Source organism: Quercus lobata, chromosome 4 (assembly GCF_001633185.2).
Source record: "Quercus lobata isolate SW786 chromosome 4, ValleyOak3.0 Primary Assembly, whole genome shotgun sequence".
NCBI lineage: Eukaryota > Viridiplantae > Streptophyta > Magnoliopsida > Fagales > Fagaceae > Quercus > Quercus lobata.
The window spans coordinates 56,160,100-56,180,995 of NC_044907.1; the positions used below are offsets into that span (position 1 = coordinate 56,160,100).

The 20,896-nt window shown below is 34.9% G+C and overlaps 1 protein-coding gene across 1 annotated transcript; it reads left to right on the plus strand.

Annotated features, from left to right (window-relative positions):
• Window positions 1-1,103: 1,103 nt before the first annotated feature.
• Window positions 1,104-17,712, plus strand: LOC115985484. Its single transcript, XM_031108425.1, has 4 exons — window positions 1,104-1,344; window positions 4,998-5,155; window positions 5,243-5,721; window positions 17,628-17,712. Exons 1-4 carry the CDS (start codon window positions 1,104-1,106, stop codon window positions 17,710-17,712), a joined length of 963 nt encoding a protein of 320 aa, XP_030964285.1.
• Window positions 17,713-20,896: the final 3,184 nt, after the last annotated feature.

A 20,896-nucleotide genomic window follows, 5' to 3' on the forward strand; every position in this document is an offset into this window, starting at 1 on the left:
AAAAGAAAAAAAATGTATCATTTTTTTATATTTTTCATAAAAATGGTATCAAAACTTTCTTAAAATTATCTATTAATAAATACTCAAAAGGTGCCGATTAACTAGACCCATTATTATGGTTCTTTGTCTATAGAAAAGTTTATCTGTGCTTAGGAATTTAGAACTCTCTCTCTCTCTCTCTCTCTCTCTCTCTCTCTCTCTCTCTTGCACAATAGAATTGGTTGTCCCTTCTACGAACGTGTTTTAGTATCCTTGGAGTAACAATGTTATTCCTCGGCTTGTTAGGTGTCCTTTCAGGGGATTTGGGAAACAGTTGAGAAAGTGAGAGTATGGATGATCTAGCTCAATCATGGAATCGACTTACTCTCTCTGACAGACAAGGGCCAGGCTGTTGTCTGCTTAATGATGATAAAGTCGTGGATTTCTCCATTGTTGCGAAGTTTTTGACTAAGCGAGCTATCAATATTGATGTTATAGCCAAAACTTTTACCCCGTTATGGAGAGCTAGGAATGGTTTTAAGATTCAGAATTTTGGTGATCATAAAATTCTATTCACTTTTGATAACAGGGAGGATGTTGATAGGATTTTGGGATGCGAGCCATGGAGTTTTGACAAACACTTAGTGGTCATGCATCGCTATGAAAACAAGTCACCACTGCAAGATATTAAATTCAACAAAACCACGCTTTGGGTACAGGTTCATGGAATCCCGATCAAATACATGACTATTGAAGCAGCAAAGAAAATTTGTAGTTCACGCCAGCTGAACCAAGTCTCTTTGATGGTGGTCACTTTATACATGTTCAAGTACCCATTGATCTATCCTTGCCATTGTGTCGTGGCAGATTAATCTCTCTAGGTGATGGGAAACAAGTGTGGGTATCTTTCAAGTACAAGGGATTGCCCAATATTTGTTACTAGTGTGGTCGGCTTACACATGATGACAGAGACTGCAAGCTTGGGATTGAGAGTGAAGGAACACTTAAAACTGAGCAATGAGAATTTGGACCTAACCTGCGAGCACCTCCATTTTTTGCTTCAAGGAAAAACGTGATCACAGTCCCTGGTCTATGTGGCAAAGAAAAAGATGAATGTTGAAAATATGGTAGACCAGAATCTAGGCCATCTCTTAGGTTTAGGGAGGGGAATCGTGCCGAAGCAACCACAAAAAGAAACAGCTAGCAATGAAGCTGAGAATAATTCTCCATCAATGCATAATGCTTTTGGTGGAGTAAATTTAGCTGAAACAGTAATTCAAAATCAAACAGATACGGTGATAATTGAGGAGTTAAAGTCTCCTAATGATTTTGAAATAACATTAAAGGATATTGATGAAGAGTTAGGTTTGGCTAAGGAGTTTGGTTCAGCCTAGGAGTCTTTCAAGAGCCCTAATGCATGACAACTTAAGTGGAAATGTATAACTTAATATGTCATGTGCACCTCAAGCAGCTAAGGTTTCTGATCTAAAAGAAAATAAATGTGTTCTCCCAACCTGGACCCGAAGAACCAGAACACACACCAGTGATAGTACAACACAGACGATACACACTTTAGGAAAGAAAAGATTAGCAGTTGGAGATGAGATTCACACCAGCCAAATGTTTTCAGGCTTCTCACAGTGAAGTAAAACCATCTTTTGTATTGGTAGAGGCTGATATTCAGCCTCGCCAACAGCAATGAGTTGTTTAGAATGGAACCATCGTGGGCTTTTGAACCTACGTACAAGAAGAGATCTCGTTGAAATTGTACGAGCAAAAGATCCCTCTGTAGTGTTTTTTTAGCCAAGACACTTACAGATAATGCAAGGCTAGAGTTCATTCAAAGGAATATCGATTTTGATCACAGGTGGGTTGTTCCAAGGGTGGGAAGAAGTGGTGGGTTGGTTCTCTATTAGAGAGCATCAATAAATTTAATAGTGGAAGGATCAGACAAACATTATATTGATGTTGTGATTGATAAGAATACGGAAAACAAATGGAGATTAACTAGATTTTATGGTGAACCTGATATCACAAGAAGACATGAAGCTTGGGATAAGTTAAAAGCTCTAAACTCACGGCCTGAGAGGCCGTGACTGTGTTACGATGATTTTAATGAAATTATTAGGCAAGATGAGAAAGTTGGGGGAGCAAGGAATGCAACTATTCAGGGAGGTGATTGATGAATGTGGCTTCATGGATTTGGGGTACGAGGGCTCAAACTATACTTGGAGTAGGCACTTTGAAAATCATAATTCAATATGGGAGAGACTTGACAAGTGCTTGGTTACAAATAGCTAGTTCATGAAATTTCTGGGATCACGGGTGCATCACTTAACATGCAATTTATCTAACCACGTGCCTATCTACATTTCACTTTCGGGTTTGGATCCATCTGTTCACAAAAATGTTTTTCGGTTCAAACAAATGTGGCTTTCAAATACTGGTTGTGAGGAAGTGGTCCATTCGGCCTGGAATAGTATTGATGGAGTTGGGGTTGATGGAGAAATATTGGCTAAGGTTGATAAGTGTGGGAAAGATTTGAGTTGATGGGATAAAAATGTTTTTGGCAATGTACGAATGGAATTGGTTTGTCTAAAGAAATTTCTAGATAAAGGAGAAAGGGCAGCCACGCTTAGTGGGAACAATTTTCGAGTTAGACAAGTAAAGAAGGAAATTGAGGTCTTGCTAGATAAAGAATCAACCAAGTGGGCTCAACGGTCGAGGGTACTATGAGTGAAGCAGGGGGATAGAAATACCAAAAATTTCTATTGTTATGCCACAAGGAAATTTTGAAAAAAATCAATGGAAGGAATCAAAGATGAAAGTGGGATATGGAGAGTTAAACAAGAGGAGATAGTCATGGTCATGGTAAACTACTACAAGACACTTTTTTCTTCTACCGAGAAAAGTGTTCCTCCAAGTGTGTTAGCTTGTGTGCCCATAGTTATCAGTGAGGAGATGAATGAGGGCCTTTGCTATGAGTTTGAAGCATGTGAAGTGGTTACAGCTCTATAACAAATGGCACCTCTCAAAGCTCCAGGCTCGGATGGAACGCCTCCACTTTTTTATCAGCATTTTTGGAGCACGGTAAATCACGATATCACAACAGCCATATTATCATGGTTAAACCCAGGTACCATACCTACACCCTTAAATCATACATTCATCACACTTATCTGGAAACAAATTATCCTAAACATGCACACCAATTTTGACCCATTAGTCTTTGTAATGTACTTTACAAAATATATTCTACAATCCTTGAAAATCAATTGAAAAAAAATTACTCTTGTCCATTATCATAGAACATCATTCAGCCTTTACCAAGGATAGATTAATATCAGATAACATTTTGGTGGCTTTTGAAACCCTGCACAACATACAAAATTATAACTTGGGCATTCATAAGTATATGGCACTAAAATTGGATATGAGTAAGGCATATGACCAGGTTGAGTGGTATTTTTTAGAAGAACTTATGAGAAAAATGGGTTTCAATGAAAGGTGGATAAAAATTGTAGTGGAGTGTATGAAAACAGTTTCATATTCTATTTTAGTAAATGGAGAGCCATATGGTATGATTCATCCTACCAGGAGGATTAGATAGGGAGACCCACTTTCCCCATTCATTTTCCTGGTTTGTACTGAAGGGTTGAATGGATTGATCAAAAATGCAAAAACACATGGAGATATTCATAGCTTCTCCCTTTGCAGGAAAGGTCTGAAACTAACACATTTGCTTTTTACGGATGATAGTCTTCTTTTTTGCAGGGCAACCATGGAAGAATGTGAAAAGGTGCTGGCAATTCTAAATATGTAGAGGAGGCCTCGGGACAAAAAGTAAATAGGAACAAAACATCTTTATTCTTTAACAAATCTATCCTCGCCGAAGTAAAGCATGGAATTAAGGTGGCTTTAGGAGTTCTAGAAATTATGCAATATGAAAGATATCTTGGGCTTCCTTCTTTTGTTGGCAAGGGAAAAAAAGAAAAGAAAAACTTCAATTACATAAAGGAGAGGGTGTGGTGAAAACTTCAAGGATGGGAAGGTAAATTACTTTCCTAAGCAGGAAGGGAACTGCTCTTAAAGTCAATCATACAAGCTATCCCTACATATACAATGGGATGTTTCAAATTACCACTTGGTTTGTGTAATGAAATTGAAGCTCTAATCAAGAAATTTTGGTGGGGGCAAAGAGGTGACTGCGGGAAAATTCATTGGGTTAAATGGGAGGATATGACAAAATCAAAAACAATTGGAAAAATTGGTTTTAGAGATCTTGTCATGTTCAACGACTCACTTTTAGCAAAGCAAGCTTGGCAACTTTTGCACAATAAAACCTCACTCTTCTATAAGGTGTTCAAAGCACGTTTCTTCCCAAACACAACAATCATGGAGGCTGCCAATACAAGGATGGGATCATATGCTTGGAAGAGTATCCTTAAAAGGGGAGATATCATTCAAAGAGAGGCAATATGGAGGATAGGAAGTGGAGAAAGTATTAATATTTGGTAGCAACATTGGCTACCAAAGAAGCATACACCATAGTAGCCAATCTGCCCCATGGAGAGCTTCGAAAACCATACAATGGACTCCCTGTTTGATCCCAACACGAGACGATAGCATAAGGGATTGGTGGATGGGTTATCTGTGACCGAAGATGCTAAGCTGATTAAAAAAATTCCCCTTAGCCAAAATGCAGCAGAGGACACATTATATTGGTCGTACACTAGCACTAGAGAGTATACTTGCAAGTCCGGTTATAGGTTTCTAAAAGAAGAATCAGAGTTGTAGGCAAATGCACAAGTTCCTCCAATCTGAGATAAGTATGTATGGAAGGGAATCTAGAATATGAGAGCATCGCTAAAGGTCAAAAATTTTATTTGGTGAGCGTGCCGTAACACCATGCCAACAAAAAAAAACTCTGGTACGAAGAACAGTCATAGCTAATCCGAAATGTGAGCAATGTAAAATCACTGTTGAAGATCCACTGCATGCTTTGTGGTCATGCCCAGAACTGGATGTTGTGTGGGCTAATCAAGCGGTGTGGAGTTTCAGACATGGTGTCGAGTTTCTGGACTTTAAGGAGCTTCTATCATGGCTAATCGTGGAAGGAAAGCAAGTGGAGCTCTTTGCATTTACGGCTTGGACAATATGGAATCAGCAAAATCAAGTCAGGCAGAAATTACAAGCCAAATCGCTTCACCAAGTGGCTGAACAATGAAAAGCACTTATGAATGAGTACCATACAAATCTGCAGGTAACCGAATTCCAGCCAAGACAGAAAGGCGGAAGAAATGGAAATAGATGGCGGACTACACCAGTAGGATTCGTGAAGATAAATTTCGATGGTGTTGTGTTCACTGATACCAATATGTCTGGACTTGGAGTGGTTATCAGGAATGATAATGGTTCAGTTTTGGCCTCTTGCTCGAAGAAAATTTCCCAGGCTTACAAGTCCGATGAGATTGAAACAGTGGCAACGACGACAACTCTCTCATTTGCGCATAAACTGGGGTTCAAACATGCTATATTGGAAGGTGATTCACTTGTGTTGATTAATGCTTTGAAGACAGAGGTGCACTCCTTAGCTCCGATGGGTCTATTGATAGAGGATGTTAAGATGCTTTCCCAAAACTTTGATAAGTTGCTTTATTCTCACACTAAGAGAAACGGCAATTCTGTAGCTCATAATTTGACTAAATATGCTATAGGCATACCAGATTTTCCCCCAATCAGGTATTATCCTCTTTGAAAATGGCGTTAAGCCTTAGTCCTCAAAGATTTGTTCAATCCCACATCGGGGAGAGACGCCTCCCACTCATACCTTATAAGCCTTTGGCCTAAGGATGAGTGTACCACTACTACACTCATGCACTACACTCATCTTAGGCCAAAGGCTTATAAGGCATGAGTGGGAGGCGTCTCTCCCCGATGTGGGATTGAACAAATTCTTGAGGACTAAGACTCAATGCCATTTTCAAAGAGGACAATACTTGATTGGGGGCCAAGACGAAAGTCCTCCCACAAGTAGGATTCTATATCCATGACATTTGCAATTTTATTGGTAAGAAAAAAAAATTATTTCTTTTGTTTTTTCTTTTTGGAGTTTTTCATATAAATTAAATTAAGCTAACAACAAACAACAACAGACTAAAAATTAAAAATTGAAAATCTTGTAACTCAACATCATTTTTCTTTATGATTAAGAAATTGTATTAAACTAATGGGACGTTTATTTCGCTGTGATGTGCCTTTGATGTAATACACATTACGATGATGTGACATTAAGGTTTTGAGTTTTTTTTTTTCTTCTAACATTACCATAATTTAAAATTTCAAATATTCACATCATTTTAATCTCATCACCTTTTTAAACAATGTAATATTGTATTCTTGTATTAAAATTACGTTAATGTAAGATTACATGTAATGTAATATTATGGCATAATGTAATCTCATAACGAACCAAACGCCCCCTAAGAGTCTTGTAGGCTTTGTAGCTAAACTACATCTCTTGGTATTTACTGTTTGGGTTATGTTAACAGATGCCCTTATAGCAATTTTTTTTTTTTTTTTAGAGAAGGCCTTATAGCAATTGTTAATAAACTATTTTAGAAAAGGTTTTATAGTACTTTTATGGAAAAATGAAAAAATTGTCAAAACATTAAATTTTTTTTTCATATAAAAACTTTTTAAAAATGGTTCACTAACAAATACCCTCAGAATTTCTCCCAAAAAAAAAAAAAATACCCTTAGGGCATTCGTTAACATTTTCCTTACTGTTTACAATGGAAACGTCAAAAGTCTCCTCTCTTATTATAACTATTAAATTGTATTAAAAAAAAATTGGTCTTAAAATTCACATAACATTTCCCTTACTGTTTACCATGGAAACGTCAAAAGTCTCCTCTCTTATTATAACTATTAAATTGTATTAAAAAAAAAAAATTGGTCTTAAAATTCACAACCTTATTTCAAAACTAAACTATATTCTTGGAAGGACAAAGTTGTAAGATTGATCTTAGAACACTTTTTTTCCCACTAAGGTTGCGTTTGGATTGGGCGTTTTCTGCCCAATCCTGCGTTTGCGTTTTTCCAAAACTTTTTTTTTTTTTTTCACGCGTTTTGGGGCGTTTTGGGTGTTGCGGCTACTGTTCATGCACTGTTCAATGAACAGTAGCCGCAAACTTTGACTTTTTAAATTTTTTTGGACCAATCACAGCACATTGTGTACTGTTCATAGACCCACAAATTTCACTTTTCAGTAATTTTTTCATTAAAAATGGATCCCACGATACTATTCACACATTTAAAAATTATTTCGCTACAGTGTTTTTCAGTTTTCAGTTTCAGTTTTCAGTTTTCAGCTGTATCCAAACGGACGCTAAGAGTGTTTACATGTGATGCTTACAATGGAATAGATAGGAAGTGTTGTAGTGGTTCTTTTATGTAAGTGTTGTTCGTTTTCGTAGGCATAGGCGATGACACCATGTCCAATATGTAACTTTGGTGGTACCAATTTTTCTTTCTCAACTAAAATCATTGCTCCTCACCTCGGTCACGCATGCGAGAGAGCTAGTGGACCAAAAAAAAACACTATTTTTATATTATTTTATTACTTATCTACTTTATAATCCCATTAGTTTGAGAGAAAGATTACACCTCACTACTCTCCTCAACAACCATATCATATGATATGTGGCTGTTATTTCGTGAAAAGACTTTTTCCACCAAAAAATAGATATTTTCATATAGGCTAGAATACGAAATTCATCTTCTAAATTTCACAATTTTTTATTTTAGTCTATAAGTTTAGATTTTGTTAAGTTTTATTAATTTTCAATTAAGTTCTCTGTTAATGTGCCGTTAGTTTATGCCGTTTTACTTTCTTTCTTTTTTTTTTTTCTTTTTTTTTTTTTATAAGTTTTTACTTACTACTTAATTTTAGAAAAGATGTTAATTAAAAAAAAAAAGAAAAAAAGAATGAGAAACCCAAACGCTACGGCACCTTGCCAAACGACGAGGGCTCGACAACGTTAAGACTCGTGCCTCCTCTGCCGCTTCTTCTATCAATGCCGCAGACTCCGTCTTTTATCTCATCTCAACCACTGTTATGCCAGAACTAACAAAGTTGCAAAACGACACAACAAAGAAAGTATACCCTCACTATGAAACTTCAAATCAAATAGGTCAAAGTTGTTTAAAAAACAAACAGGTTTCAGATAAAAAGTGAAATAAGTCATTACAAATTTTGGATCCAACCCAGATGTTTTTCTTCTTCTTCTATTTTTGTTATTAATTTTACTATAAACCCAAAAAGAGAAACTGAGGACAATGTTTGAGGCAAAGATTCCACAATGAAATATATTATAACTCGGTCTATAAGAAACCAAAAAACAATCAAATCATGGAGATGACCAGAGTTTTAAAAAGGAGCCGTACACAAATTTTTTGTTTATGACAATGGATCTCTGCTCCAATCAAAGTTTGTAAAGCTTTATAGCTAGTTAGCTCAATTAGCCTCAAATAAAAAACAGAGCTAGTAGCCTGCACAAAATCCAGATTCAAATCGGATTAGCAAATCAGCACCAACCACAAAATCAAATTGAAGACAAAATGGTCTGTTTGGTTGCTTAGAAAACTGTAGAAAATTCTAGAAACAGAATTTGGAGAGAATGGACTGTGTGGAGAGCGTCTCGATGAGTCGAGTCATGATCGCAATCTCTCTTCTCCCTCTTTCCCCCTTCTCGATCTCTCTTTCTCATTCTTGGTTTCTCAGATCACGTATCGGTGGGGTGGGGTTTCTCATTCTTTTCTTCTTCTTCTTTTTAATTTTAATTAACGTTTTTTCTAAAATTAAGGAAAATTAAAAATTAAATATAAAAAAATACTGTAAAAAGTTAAAGGGCAGAAACTAACGGCACATTAATGAAACACTTAATTGAGAATGAATAAAACTTAAAAGATCGAAATAACAAAACTTAAATTTATAGGACTAAGATGAAAAATAGTAAAATTTAAATGATGAGTTTTGCATTTTAGCATTTCATATATATATATATATATATAGGGATCAAACCCAGGTGGGGCCTAAGGGCCAGGTCTTGGGTCCAATTTTTTTTTTTAGTTTTATATATTTCATTTTTGTAGTTGGACCCCCTTTCAAAACCTTAAGCCCCATTTTTCTTAATAAATCTAACTAGCCTCACCTAAATAGCAACTATCCAACCCAAAAACTTAAAAAAAAAAAAAAAAAAAATCACAATGTTGATTGTATTTTAGCAAAAAAAAAAAAAAATTATCACCAAAGAACCAAAAAATCATGTGTTATTAGAGAAGCCAAAACTAAATTTTTTGCAATTACAATAAATTGGTATGAATACTAGTTGACTGTAGCAAGTTGTTAAAAGTAAAAATACAATATTTTATTAAGATTATATCTCTTTCTTCAACAAAAAAACTTAAATTCTCTCTCTTCTTTTATTATTTTAGTGAGTTGTTTATATTATTTTAAATGAAGTGATTAAAAAAAATAGTACATTTGATATTAGGTGTATTATAAAGTGAGGTGTTAAAATAAATAAAGTAATTTTTTGAGATTCTAAAAGCTAAAATTTATAGCAATACCATTGTGAATGTTCTAACTTCAACCAAAAACATTATTTTTTTTTTGTTTTTTTTTTTTTTGTTAGTAAATGATTGCATCTTAATGTATTTAGAAACAACGATTTTGTGTATTTATAATTTTTTCATACTATATGGATGCCTATTTAGAGGTTTTTTTTTTTTTTTTTTTTTTCCCTTTATACTCTGGCCCCTACTAGCTTAAAATCCTGAGTTTGTCCCTCTATATATATATATATATATAGTTCTCTAATACTCCAGAAATTGAAATTGATGGCTACAACGTATTTACCCAGTGCATTACTTTTGTACTTCGTAGAAAATTGTTTTGTAACAAACTATAACTGATCTACTAGTATTTTTCTAAAATGGAATCAGTGAAATTCAACTTTACCTTTACTTTCCCAACTTTAATTTGCAAATGAAAACTGAACTAAAACCAAAGATTGACATGATGCGTTAAAGTGACACAGAAAATTTGGGTAGACATTCTGATTCTGTTGTGCATGATGTGGTCTTGAAATTGTTATTGGTTTTAAATATGTAGATATATATATTACACACAATGCTAAAAGCTATCAGATAGATAGAGCTACATGTTTGAAATTTTAAAAATAAATAACAATAAATGAGGGAATTAATATGTAGCAGCCTTTGCCAATTGCCAATCGCCAATCGCCAATCTCATGGTCTGTGACAGCCAGCCAAGCCAAGTTGTTGATTCTGCAACGGTTGTTTATATATATATATATATATATATATATATATATATATTAAAGTATGGACATTAGTTACAAGGAAATTTATTTGCATTTTTAAATTTTACAGTTCTTAAATATATCTTGAGTAAGACTTAGGTACAGTACTTAGGTGTTGTTCCTTACGTTTCCTTTTTGAGATTCTGTCATGTGGATTTTTTCTCATGGGATGAAAGTGTATTTTTTAGTTAAGTAGTTACATGACTGAATCTTAAGAAGAGAATTTAAGGAACAGCACGTAAAGTATTGTACGTAAATTTTGTTATTCCAATAAAACACACAAACCATATTCTCTACTTACTATTTGTGAGAATGCCTTTTTTTTCAACACATTGGCCTAAGGATCCTGGGCCAAACAGTTTTAGTTTGGTGAACTGTGCTTGGTTCACCGCAGCTAAAGGGTTTGTTTAAGAACCAAGTGGTACACAGGACATGTTTCCTACAATACATATAAACTAGCAAATGATAATATTTGTATTGAACAATAATGAAAAACAGCAAAGACGTGCAAAGTGATCAAGAAATACACAAAACAATTGTTAAGGATCCTTGGATTAATAAGAAATATTTCATTAGTTTTTCCTTAGTTATGATTACAATGCGCTCACTAAGACGTGATACGAGGTTCAAATAAGCTCAAAAATTACAAACTTTGATGGCTATCCAGGCCTCTAAGACTTACAAAATTTGAACCCTTTTGAATTCAGGTATGTGCTATAATTGCTGTTTTTGGGATACCAGGTGTTGAGGGCCATTTGTGAGAGTCCAGGCAGACAGAAAGAAAGCCCAATAATAAGGGCAACAAGGAATTGACAAAATAGATAGCAAAAAACCATTAGGCCCAAGCGACAAGAATAATGGATCACAGGCCCAACAAATAAACAAATGGGTCTTGAAGAGACAAGTGAGCTCAAAGAAGCCCGAAAAGAAATAAATAGCATCCCATGAGTAGTGTATGAGGTAGAAAGCGAGAAAGGGCCACCGCAGGCCCAAGGCAATGCAAACTAAAAGAGTAAGGGGTTTATGGCAGACCCATGAACCTTAAGGATGAGAATAAGGTTATTGGGTCAGGGAAGCCTAATAAAGTTAGTAAAAAGCTCATGGGAGTGTGGAATTAGCAAACGGGACGGTGAAACCCAAAGAAAGCAAACGGGCTGTGGATGTCCAAAGGAAAGCTCAAAGGGACATAGGAGCCCATAAGTAAAAGCAAAACAATGGCCATGACAAGCCACTGAGAGAAAGAATAAACGGTTGGCCCAAAAAAGACCCAGTAGGATTAAGTTATTACGGCAGGAATAACAGTACAACATTGCAAGAAATAAAGAAAACCAAGAGTGGGCCAAAGAAATGAAAGGCCCATCATCAGACAAAGTCCAACTCTTGAATGAAACGGGAAAACAAAGAAAAGCCCACATAAGAGGTCAGAAAACACGAACGGAGAGTCTCCAGATCACGGCAAACGCACGAGCAGCAGGCAGACCTTTGGACATATCTAAAAGGAAAGCACGCGCAAGACCCAGGCATCACCAGCCTGTACCCAGCCAATACAAGACGTGGTGGGGCTATGGGCTAGAGGTAAGAGGTAAAGGGGGTATGGTTTGGTGGTGGGGAGAGGGGAAAAGACCTATTTTGCGGCTCCTGCCCAAGCCCTTTTGGAAGGTACGTCCTGTTGGGATGACAGACCACCCAAAAGAGGCAAGGTTGAGGGGGGAACCGTTAGGTGCATGCTTTGAGGGAAAGAGAGAGAAATCATTTATGCCGTGGCAGGTAAGAGTGCTACGGTGGACTGGCGAATGAAACAAATCTGCCTTTGCCTGGCAAGGGTGAGACACACAGACGGACCCTTTGGTGGTCGGCAAGTACGCCCAGACCAGGCAAAGGCAGTTAAGGGGAAAAATGGTAAAACATTGGCCATGGCAAGCACTGTAAAAGAGCCCTTGCCATGCCCTAAAAAGGGAATCGAAAAACAGAGTATATTCACGAAGTGAAAGAAAAACAGAGTAAAAGAAAACAAGAGAAAGAAAAGAAAAAGATAAGAGAGAAAACAGAGAAAAGATAAGAGAGAAAATAGAGGAAAGAAGAGAGGAAATTGAGGAAAAAAGAGAGATAATACAATGAGCATGCACCAGTAGGTTGGTTTCCCTCTCTCCCCCTTCAAATCCTGCTCTCTTCCAAAACGTAACAAGGATTCCTTTTGGGCAATAACCATTCAGGTCTAACTCCCTCAAAGCCATTAATCCCTACGATAGGATCTTTTCCTGGGAGATTATTTGCATTGAAAGGAGGCGTTCTCCCCTCTTTGGTTTTGCTTCGGCGGACCAAACTTAAAACTTGATTTATGTCCGTTCTTGATTAGTTCATATTATTTTTTGTCTCCTTTACTTTCTCTGTAAATGACATTATCACGACTGTAATCATGTTTTATAAGTAGGGATTACTTGGCCATTTTTGCTAAATAGTCAGAGTACTCTGTTTTGCTATTATTATTATATCTATCTGCCGTAACTCATCTGAAATAGTTCTGCTTGCCGTAAGCCTACTCCTGGCAGACGAGGCATAGTTTGTGCACAAACCAGCCCAAGTTGAGTTACAATTGGACCGGCCCCAACTCCCTTACTCAGAAACATTCGAGCCCATTACCGCAGGAGGCAGCCCAGCCCAACGCACAATATGCAAAAAAGGCCCCTACACCAGGAGATATTTCACTGTTTTCCATTGAATTTGACAGAGTTTTCTTAATGGTTTTCTATCGAGACTTTTTATTGCTAGCTCAAAAATTCCTCCTTTTTGCTAGCTGCATTCCCCCCTTTTCATAGTGTCATTCTAGGGTCCCGGGGAACTATTGATTCCCCTCCTTTGCTTCTTGGGTACCAGAGCCCGTTTTGTACCCATCACGCAGAAGGTTGAGTCTTTCCCTGTTTCTCATAATTTCCTCCTTTTGGTGCTGTTTCTTTGAAAGCCCATGTCTGACTTTCCATTTCGGAGTGTGCTTGTTCTTAATTTCACGTTCCTTAAAACCTCTTACCCCTTTTTGATTCAGCTTTTGGCCGTCCTTCCTTTTTGTCATTTTTCCCAAGTGAGCGGAATCCATCTATGCTGGTTCGAAGGTCTTTCCTGCAATTTTCTTTTTTATAACTCCTCATTCTAGTTCCCCGAGGTACCATTCCCTTATATCGTGAGTGGTTACTCTAGGCTTTCTTTTTTTCTTACTACATCTCTGGTGCTTGAGAAAGACATATCTGCCCTTCGTTTCTTGTGTTTTTGGCATTTCCTTTGAGCTGTCTTAATCCTATCTTAGCTGTGTTACACGTTTCGGGATCTCGAGCCTTTGGCAGCCTCTGGGGATCCCGACTCAACTCTTCACACTGGTCTTCAATCTTTTGATCTTGACAAACTGGGCCTTTTTTCTTTTTCTTCCTTCTTTTCTCATAAGCTTTAAGGCTTGTCCCTTTATGGCTTTTGGGCTTTAAGCCTTTCGGGCTTACCATCTTTTTTTAAATTCACTTTCTATGGCCCCTTGTGCTATTTTTTTTGGGCCTGGGTGTTGTGATTTTTCAGACCTTAACACTATTATAATACAATTTTATATAGAATTATATAGTACATATTGCATTCGCATCTCCATAATTGAAAGTCAACTGAACTAATAAGTATGAATCAAATTCCAATTATATTTACAAATGGCATATTGAGCATTTGTTCACACAAAATAGAATTCCCCCCTTCCCTTCCAATTCTATTATTTATGCACATTGAATATAATTATAAATATATAAAAAGTAATCATTAGAAGCAAACTCCATATGTTGAAACTCTCTCAAAGAAAGAAAGAAAAAAAAAAAGTAATAAGATACCATGTACTGCACTGACAATTTCTTTTTGTCCAAATCCAAAATTTTAAATAAAGTGTAAATGCACTTTTGATCCTTACATTTTGATCTTATTTCCGTTTTGGTCCATACTTTTTTATTTTACCACTTTTGGTCCCTAAATGAAAAAAGCGTTCCATTTTGCTCCCTACCATTACTCACTTAACAGAAATATCCTACGTTGCAAACGGAGTATAGTAATGACACACTAAATGCTGACGTGGCCATTAAAAAAATAATAATAAATTTTTATTTATCATTTAATAAATGCCACGTCAACTTAGAATTTAAAAAATTAATTTATCAATTTTAACAAAAAGAAAAGAAAAGAAAAAAAAAAAAAAAAAAAAAAAAAAAAAAAAAAAAAAAAAAAAAAAAAAAAAAAAAAAACACACACACACACACATGAATTCAGATCTAACATTCTCTTCATCAAGAACACACAAGAGCACAAACCCTAAAAAAATCATACAAACCTAGAAAATCTTATTTCCGTTTTGGTCCATACTTTTTTATTTTACCACTTTTGGTCCCTAAATGAAAAAAAGCGTTCCATTTTGCTCCCTACTGTTACTCACTTAACAAAAATATTCTACGATGCAAACGGAATATAGTAATGACACACTAAATGCTGACGTGGCCATTAAAAAAATAATAAATTTTTATTTATTATTTAATAAATGCCACGCCAGCTTAGAATTTTAAAAATTAATTTATCAATTTTAACAAAAAGAAAAGAAAAGAAAAAAACAGAATTTAAAAAAAAAAAAAAAAAAAAAAAACACATGAATTCAGATCTAACATTCTCTTCATCAAGAACACACAAGAGCACAAGCCCTAAAAAAATCATACAAACCTAGAAAATCAAACACAAAAACAGAAGAAAATCAAACCCAAAAAAATCATAATAGAATATTGTACAAAACAAAATCAATCCACATATATACATAAATCAAAATATCCAAAAGAAAAAATAGGTTTAAATTTGTAAATTCAATCAATACAATCGTTAACAAAATATTCACAAAATCAACAAACCCATCTCAATCCCTCAACCATACCAACTCAAACCCAGCTTAACCAAACCAACACAAAGCAAAATTAAAAATTAAACAAATACTTGAATTTAGATCTGGTATCACTTTCAACAAGAACACTAAGGGCTTGATTGGTAGGGGGATTTTTGTTTTTGTTTTCAAAAAAATATATAAAAAAAAAAAAAAAATTCAAAAAATTGAACTTGAAACTAGTTTTTAGATAATACTTTGTTAAATTTTATGTGTTTGGCTCCCACTTTTAAGAAAAAATTTCAAAATACTTAAAACAAAGAATAATTGTTTAGGAGACCATTTCTATTTTTGAAATTTAAAAAAAAAAAATATATATATATATATATAAATATATATATTTACAAAAAGTAACGTGTAGAATCTATAGATTACTTTTTTTTGCGTGAATAATGATAAGAGGATAGAGCTAATCATAATAAGTTTCAAATTTGAAGGGTGAGAATTCTTTTTGTAATAAAGATAAACTCCTTAATTTAAGAGATAAAAGAGTTTTGACAAATACGTGGGGTCCACTGTTTTCAATTTATTTACAACTATGTTATTAAAAACATTTTATGTATCCTGAAAACACCCCCTTGGCCGTTTTCAAAATCATGTTCTAAACTAGGAAAATAGGATACATTTTTTTGAAAACTGTATTTAGAAAATATCAGCCAAACAATAAATTCAAGTGTCGGACCCACCATTTTATGAACTGCAAAAAAAAACTATATTTAAATACTATTACTGAACATGCCCTAAAGAACAAAAACCCAGAAAAACTTAAGAATTCATACATAGATTTTCTAGGATTTTCTTACCCTTTCTTGTCAACCAAACACAAACACAAATTGATCTCCAACAAGAACACCAAAACATCTCAAACTCAATAATCAACAATCAACAAACCCACTCCAACAACAAACCCACCCTTCGACCCACCACCGAACCCAACCAACCATTGCTTCACAACTACCACCACACCGACCTTAGCCTCTCTCTCAACACAAATCAAAGCTATGGGAGGTTGTGGAGAGGGGAGGAAACAGGTATGGGCGAGGCAGAAAGGGGAATCAAAGAGGGAGAGAGAGACACCAATAGTCAGCCAGCCACCAATCTAAGAAGGAGACCCACCAAGAGAGCATCGATTTGAGCCAGAGAGAGAGAGAGAGAGAGAGAGAGAGAGAGAGAGACCCACCAATCTGAGAGAGGAGCTTAAGGCATTTGGGTTTGGGTTTGAGTAAAATCAAGAGATAAAGAGATTGGGGAACCAGTTTGATAAAGAAGTTTTGGGGTTGAAGAGAGATTTAGGAGTTTTGGAAGAGAGAGAGGAAGGTTTGAGAATGCTTTAAAAGGGTTGGGGAATCGGTTTGATAAAGAAGTTTTGGGTTGAAGAACTTCTAAGTGTGTGAGAATTTTTTGGGTTTGTAAATGAAAATTTGTTGCATTTGGTTGCCAAGAAAATGCTTAATAAAATGTAATTTTGTTTAACTCTTATTGATCTAAGAATATGATTCATGTTCTGGGGAAGAACACAAAGAACATGAACATGTTCTTCAATAAAAATAAGGCGTAAATGCACTTATGTCCCTACATTTTGGGCCGATTCGCATTTCGGTCCCAAAATTGATTTCGTTCCTATTGTTGTCCCTAAAAAATGAAAATCCATTTTATTTTGGTCCTTGCCATCAACCCACTAATAGAAAATCCTACATGGCTAACAGAGTGCCATGTTTGCACTGACATGGCACTGACATGTCAATGACATGGCATTAAAATATCATTAAAAATTCTATTTGGCATTTTTAGTGCCACGTCAGCATTTTAATTATTTTTTCAAAAACCACATCAGAAAATATAATTTTGATTTAATCTGAAAATACAAATTTGATTTAAATTAAAATTTTAATTTCTCAAGTCTCACATTTCATGCATTTTATGTTTTCTTAACCAAACACAAATATACAAAATATTTAGGTTTTAAGCTGGAAATCAGTTCAACTTCTCTAGTTCTCTTCTCCTCTCTCTCTATTTGAGCTATTCCATGGCTACCATGAGCCACCATTGGCGGTGATTTTTCTCCAAACCTCTATCCTCACGATCTCACTCTCTCTAATCCTTTGATACTCACAAATTGGCAAAGCCTCTATGGCTGAACCTTGAGCTTCTCATCATACTGAATCGGCAAAGCTTCTCTTTCAGTGTCCTTCTTTGCTTCACTACTTCGATCACCAGAGGTTTGATCTGGGTTTGTTTTTCCATCTGGGTGTTGTTTGTTTTAAATTTATGTGTTTTTCTTTTCCATATGGGTTTAATGATTTTTCTGGGTTTATGGGTTTCAGTGGAGGGCGGTGTTTGCATATGGAAAATGTGAACATTGCCAGTGGTGGTCGTGGCATGCAGCAAGAAGAGAATCAGTGCCTATGAGTGGGTATCTGGGTTTGTTTGATACTTGTATGATTAAGTTTGTTTAGATCTAGGTATCCTTGCTATTGAACTTGGTATGTTTGTGTTTTTGTTTTTTGGAGAGAACATGGTGTTGTTTGTTTGGTTCAGATTTGGGTAACTTGCTTGCTCTTGTTCTGGGTCTTTTGTGTGTTTGTTTCTCAAGAGAAATTCTAGGTTTGTGGGTTTGCTTCTGATTGAGTTGGTTACTGGTTTATGGGTTTATTTCTTTGGTTTATTTATGGTTTGGTTTGGTTTCTTTGGATTTGATAAAGATTAGATCTGGTTGCTGGATTTGGATTTAGGGTTGCTTGAGATTAGATTTGGTTCCTGGAAGAACACGAAGAACAAGTTCAGTTTATCACCACATACTTATGTTCTTACGAAAAAAAAATAATAAATAAAATTAGATTTAAGGTTTTTTTTTTTTTTTCAATTTTCTGACATGGCTTTTTAAAAAGAATTTAAATGCTAAGGTGGTATTAAAAATGCCAAATAAGATTTTTCTATTATTATTTTATTAGCCACATCAGCACAAACATGACACTCTATTAGCCACGTAGGATTTTCTATTAGTGGGTTGACGGCAATGACCAAAATAGAATCAATTTTCTTTTTTTAGGGATGACAATAGGAACGAAATCAATTTCGGGACTAAAATGCGAATTGACCCAAAATGTAGGGATTAAAAGTGCATTTATGCCTAAAAATAATGTAAGCAATAAAAAAATTTTAATTTAATTATCTTATTTTATTTATAAAAAAATTTGAAAAAAAACATGAAAATTTCTTTTTTAATTATTATTTTATGCTAACATGGCATTTTTAAAATTCTAAATAAATTTTTTTAATAGTCACATAAACATTTAGTGTATCAACACTACACTCCATTTGCCACGTAAGATATTTCCATTAAATGAGTAACAGTATGGACCATTTAGGGACTAAAAGTGGTAAAATAAAAAAGTAAGGAACAAAATGTAAATATGGTCAAAATGTAAGCCCTAAAAATGCATTTATGCCTTTAAACAATTCAATTTTATTCGTTCTCTTCTTCAAACTTTGGGAACATCTCTCTCTTTTCTTTTTCTTTTCTTTTTTAAATTTTTATTAAAAGTTTATGTTCAAAGATAGTATATATTAGACAAAAACACCATTTTGGTCCCTATATTTTGGGATTACAGTCAATTTGGTCCCTATATTTTGATAACAGTCAATTTGGTCCATACTATTTTGAACTTGTAGTCAATTTGGTTCCCACTGTTAACTCACTAATGGAAAATGCTTACATGACAAACTGTGTGCATTGTTGGCACAATTGGAGCCTACGTAAGAAATAGAATAATAATAAACTTTTTTTATTAACTTCAAACAATTCCAAGTCAATAATTAATTTATCAATTTTAAAGAAATTTAAAAAAATAAAAATCAGATCTAAAACATGCTGATTTTACTTAACCCAGAAAATCAAACCCAAATCAATTTTCACAGATCTCAATTCTTCAATCCTCACCTATACACACCATCGTGTGGCTCAACCTTCTACAATTTCTCTTGTCCTCAACGGTTTCAATCTCTCTTTCCCATCTCCTTGTAGCTATCCACAGTCCAAAATCAATCATCTATAATCCACAACTAAATAAACCCCAAATCCAAAAATATTCAATCAAGTAATCAATCCAAAGGCATGGAGAGAGAGAACTAGCATATTTCATTACCCACTAATCTTCTCCACAATTACAGAAAGCCAGAGCCTCAACGTTGAAATCTAAACTTATCCACTACTCTTTCTTTAAGCTATTGGACCGGGTGGACTAGGATGATTCAAGGCATAGATCTGAAACCCAACACAACACTGCCAAACGAGCCTCCACATGCAGTCCACTTCATTTCCCACCCACCTTCTTCTATTTATATAATAAAGTTTCAACTAGGTTGGTTGGCCTAGATTCCTAAAGTGAAGAATTGAGATTTGTGAAAATTGATATGGGTTTGATTTTTTGGGTTTAGTTTAAGATTAGCGTGTTTCAGATTTGAATTCAATTTTTAATTTTTTTTAAATTGATAAATTAATTAATGACGTAGAATTGTTTGAAGTTAATTAAAAAATTTTATTATTATTTTAGTTACCACATAGGCTCCAAGTGTGCCAACAATGCACATAGTTTGCCATGTATACATTTTTCATTAGTGAGTTAATTGTAAGGATCATATTGATTTCAAGTTCAAAATAACATGAACCAAATTGATTGTTATCAAAATATAAAGACCATATTGACTATAAGTTTAAAATGTATGAACCAAAATTGTGTTTTAGCTCTAAGCTAGCAGGGGTAATTCAGGAACTTCATAAATTATTATTTAGTTTGTTTGTAAATTCAGGAACTTCATAAATTATTATTTAGTTTGTTTTTACAAACAAACTATAATAAATAATGCTCTCTGAATCTGAACTGGCCAGCTCAAATTTTTAAAACTCATGATGAAACGGTCATAATAAGTCTTCACTCTCCCTGAACCAGCTGTGTAGTAGTTGGAGTTGCGATCGGAGGACACAAAAAACAAATGTAAGTCTTCAGTCTCTACAGTTGAACCAAACTCCAATACAAAAAAAGTTCAAGAAACTCGATCAGATGCAACAATCATTGAAAGGAAAAGAAGATGAAGAAGAAGAAAAAGAAATATGGGATTGTGGCAGTCCTCTCTATGACTCATATGAATTGGCTTCACTAAGTCATATCATCGACAGGCATCTAATGGCATTGCCACATCTGGGACTGGGTGGATGTGGATCAAGATCAAACAACGTGGTGGTAATGGTATCGGAATCCATAAACAGAGAAAAAAATAATTCAAGTACTGGCTCTGGGTGTGTTATGAATATGATGTGGAAGAGGAAGGTGACCATAGGAGGAAGAAGGAATGAAAAGCCTCAGAAAATCAAAACGTGGATTTCTTCCTTTTTTAAAAGGATTGGTTCTTGGAAGATATAGAAATGAAACAGGTGATTTGAGTATATGGGAATCATGATTTTCTTTTTTCCTTTTTTTTCTTTTCTTTTTTTAACTTTGTTGGCGTTGAATGTTGATAATGAGTGAAAAGCATTATGCATATATATATATATATATATATACATGATCATCTTTAGACTTTAGTGATCAATAGT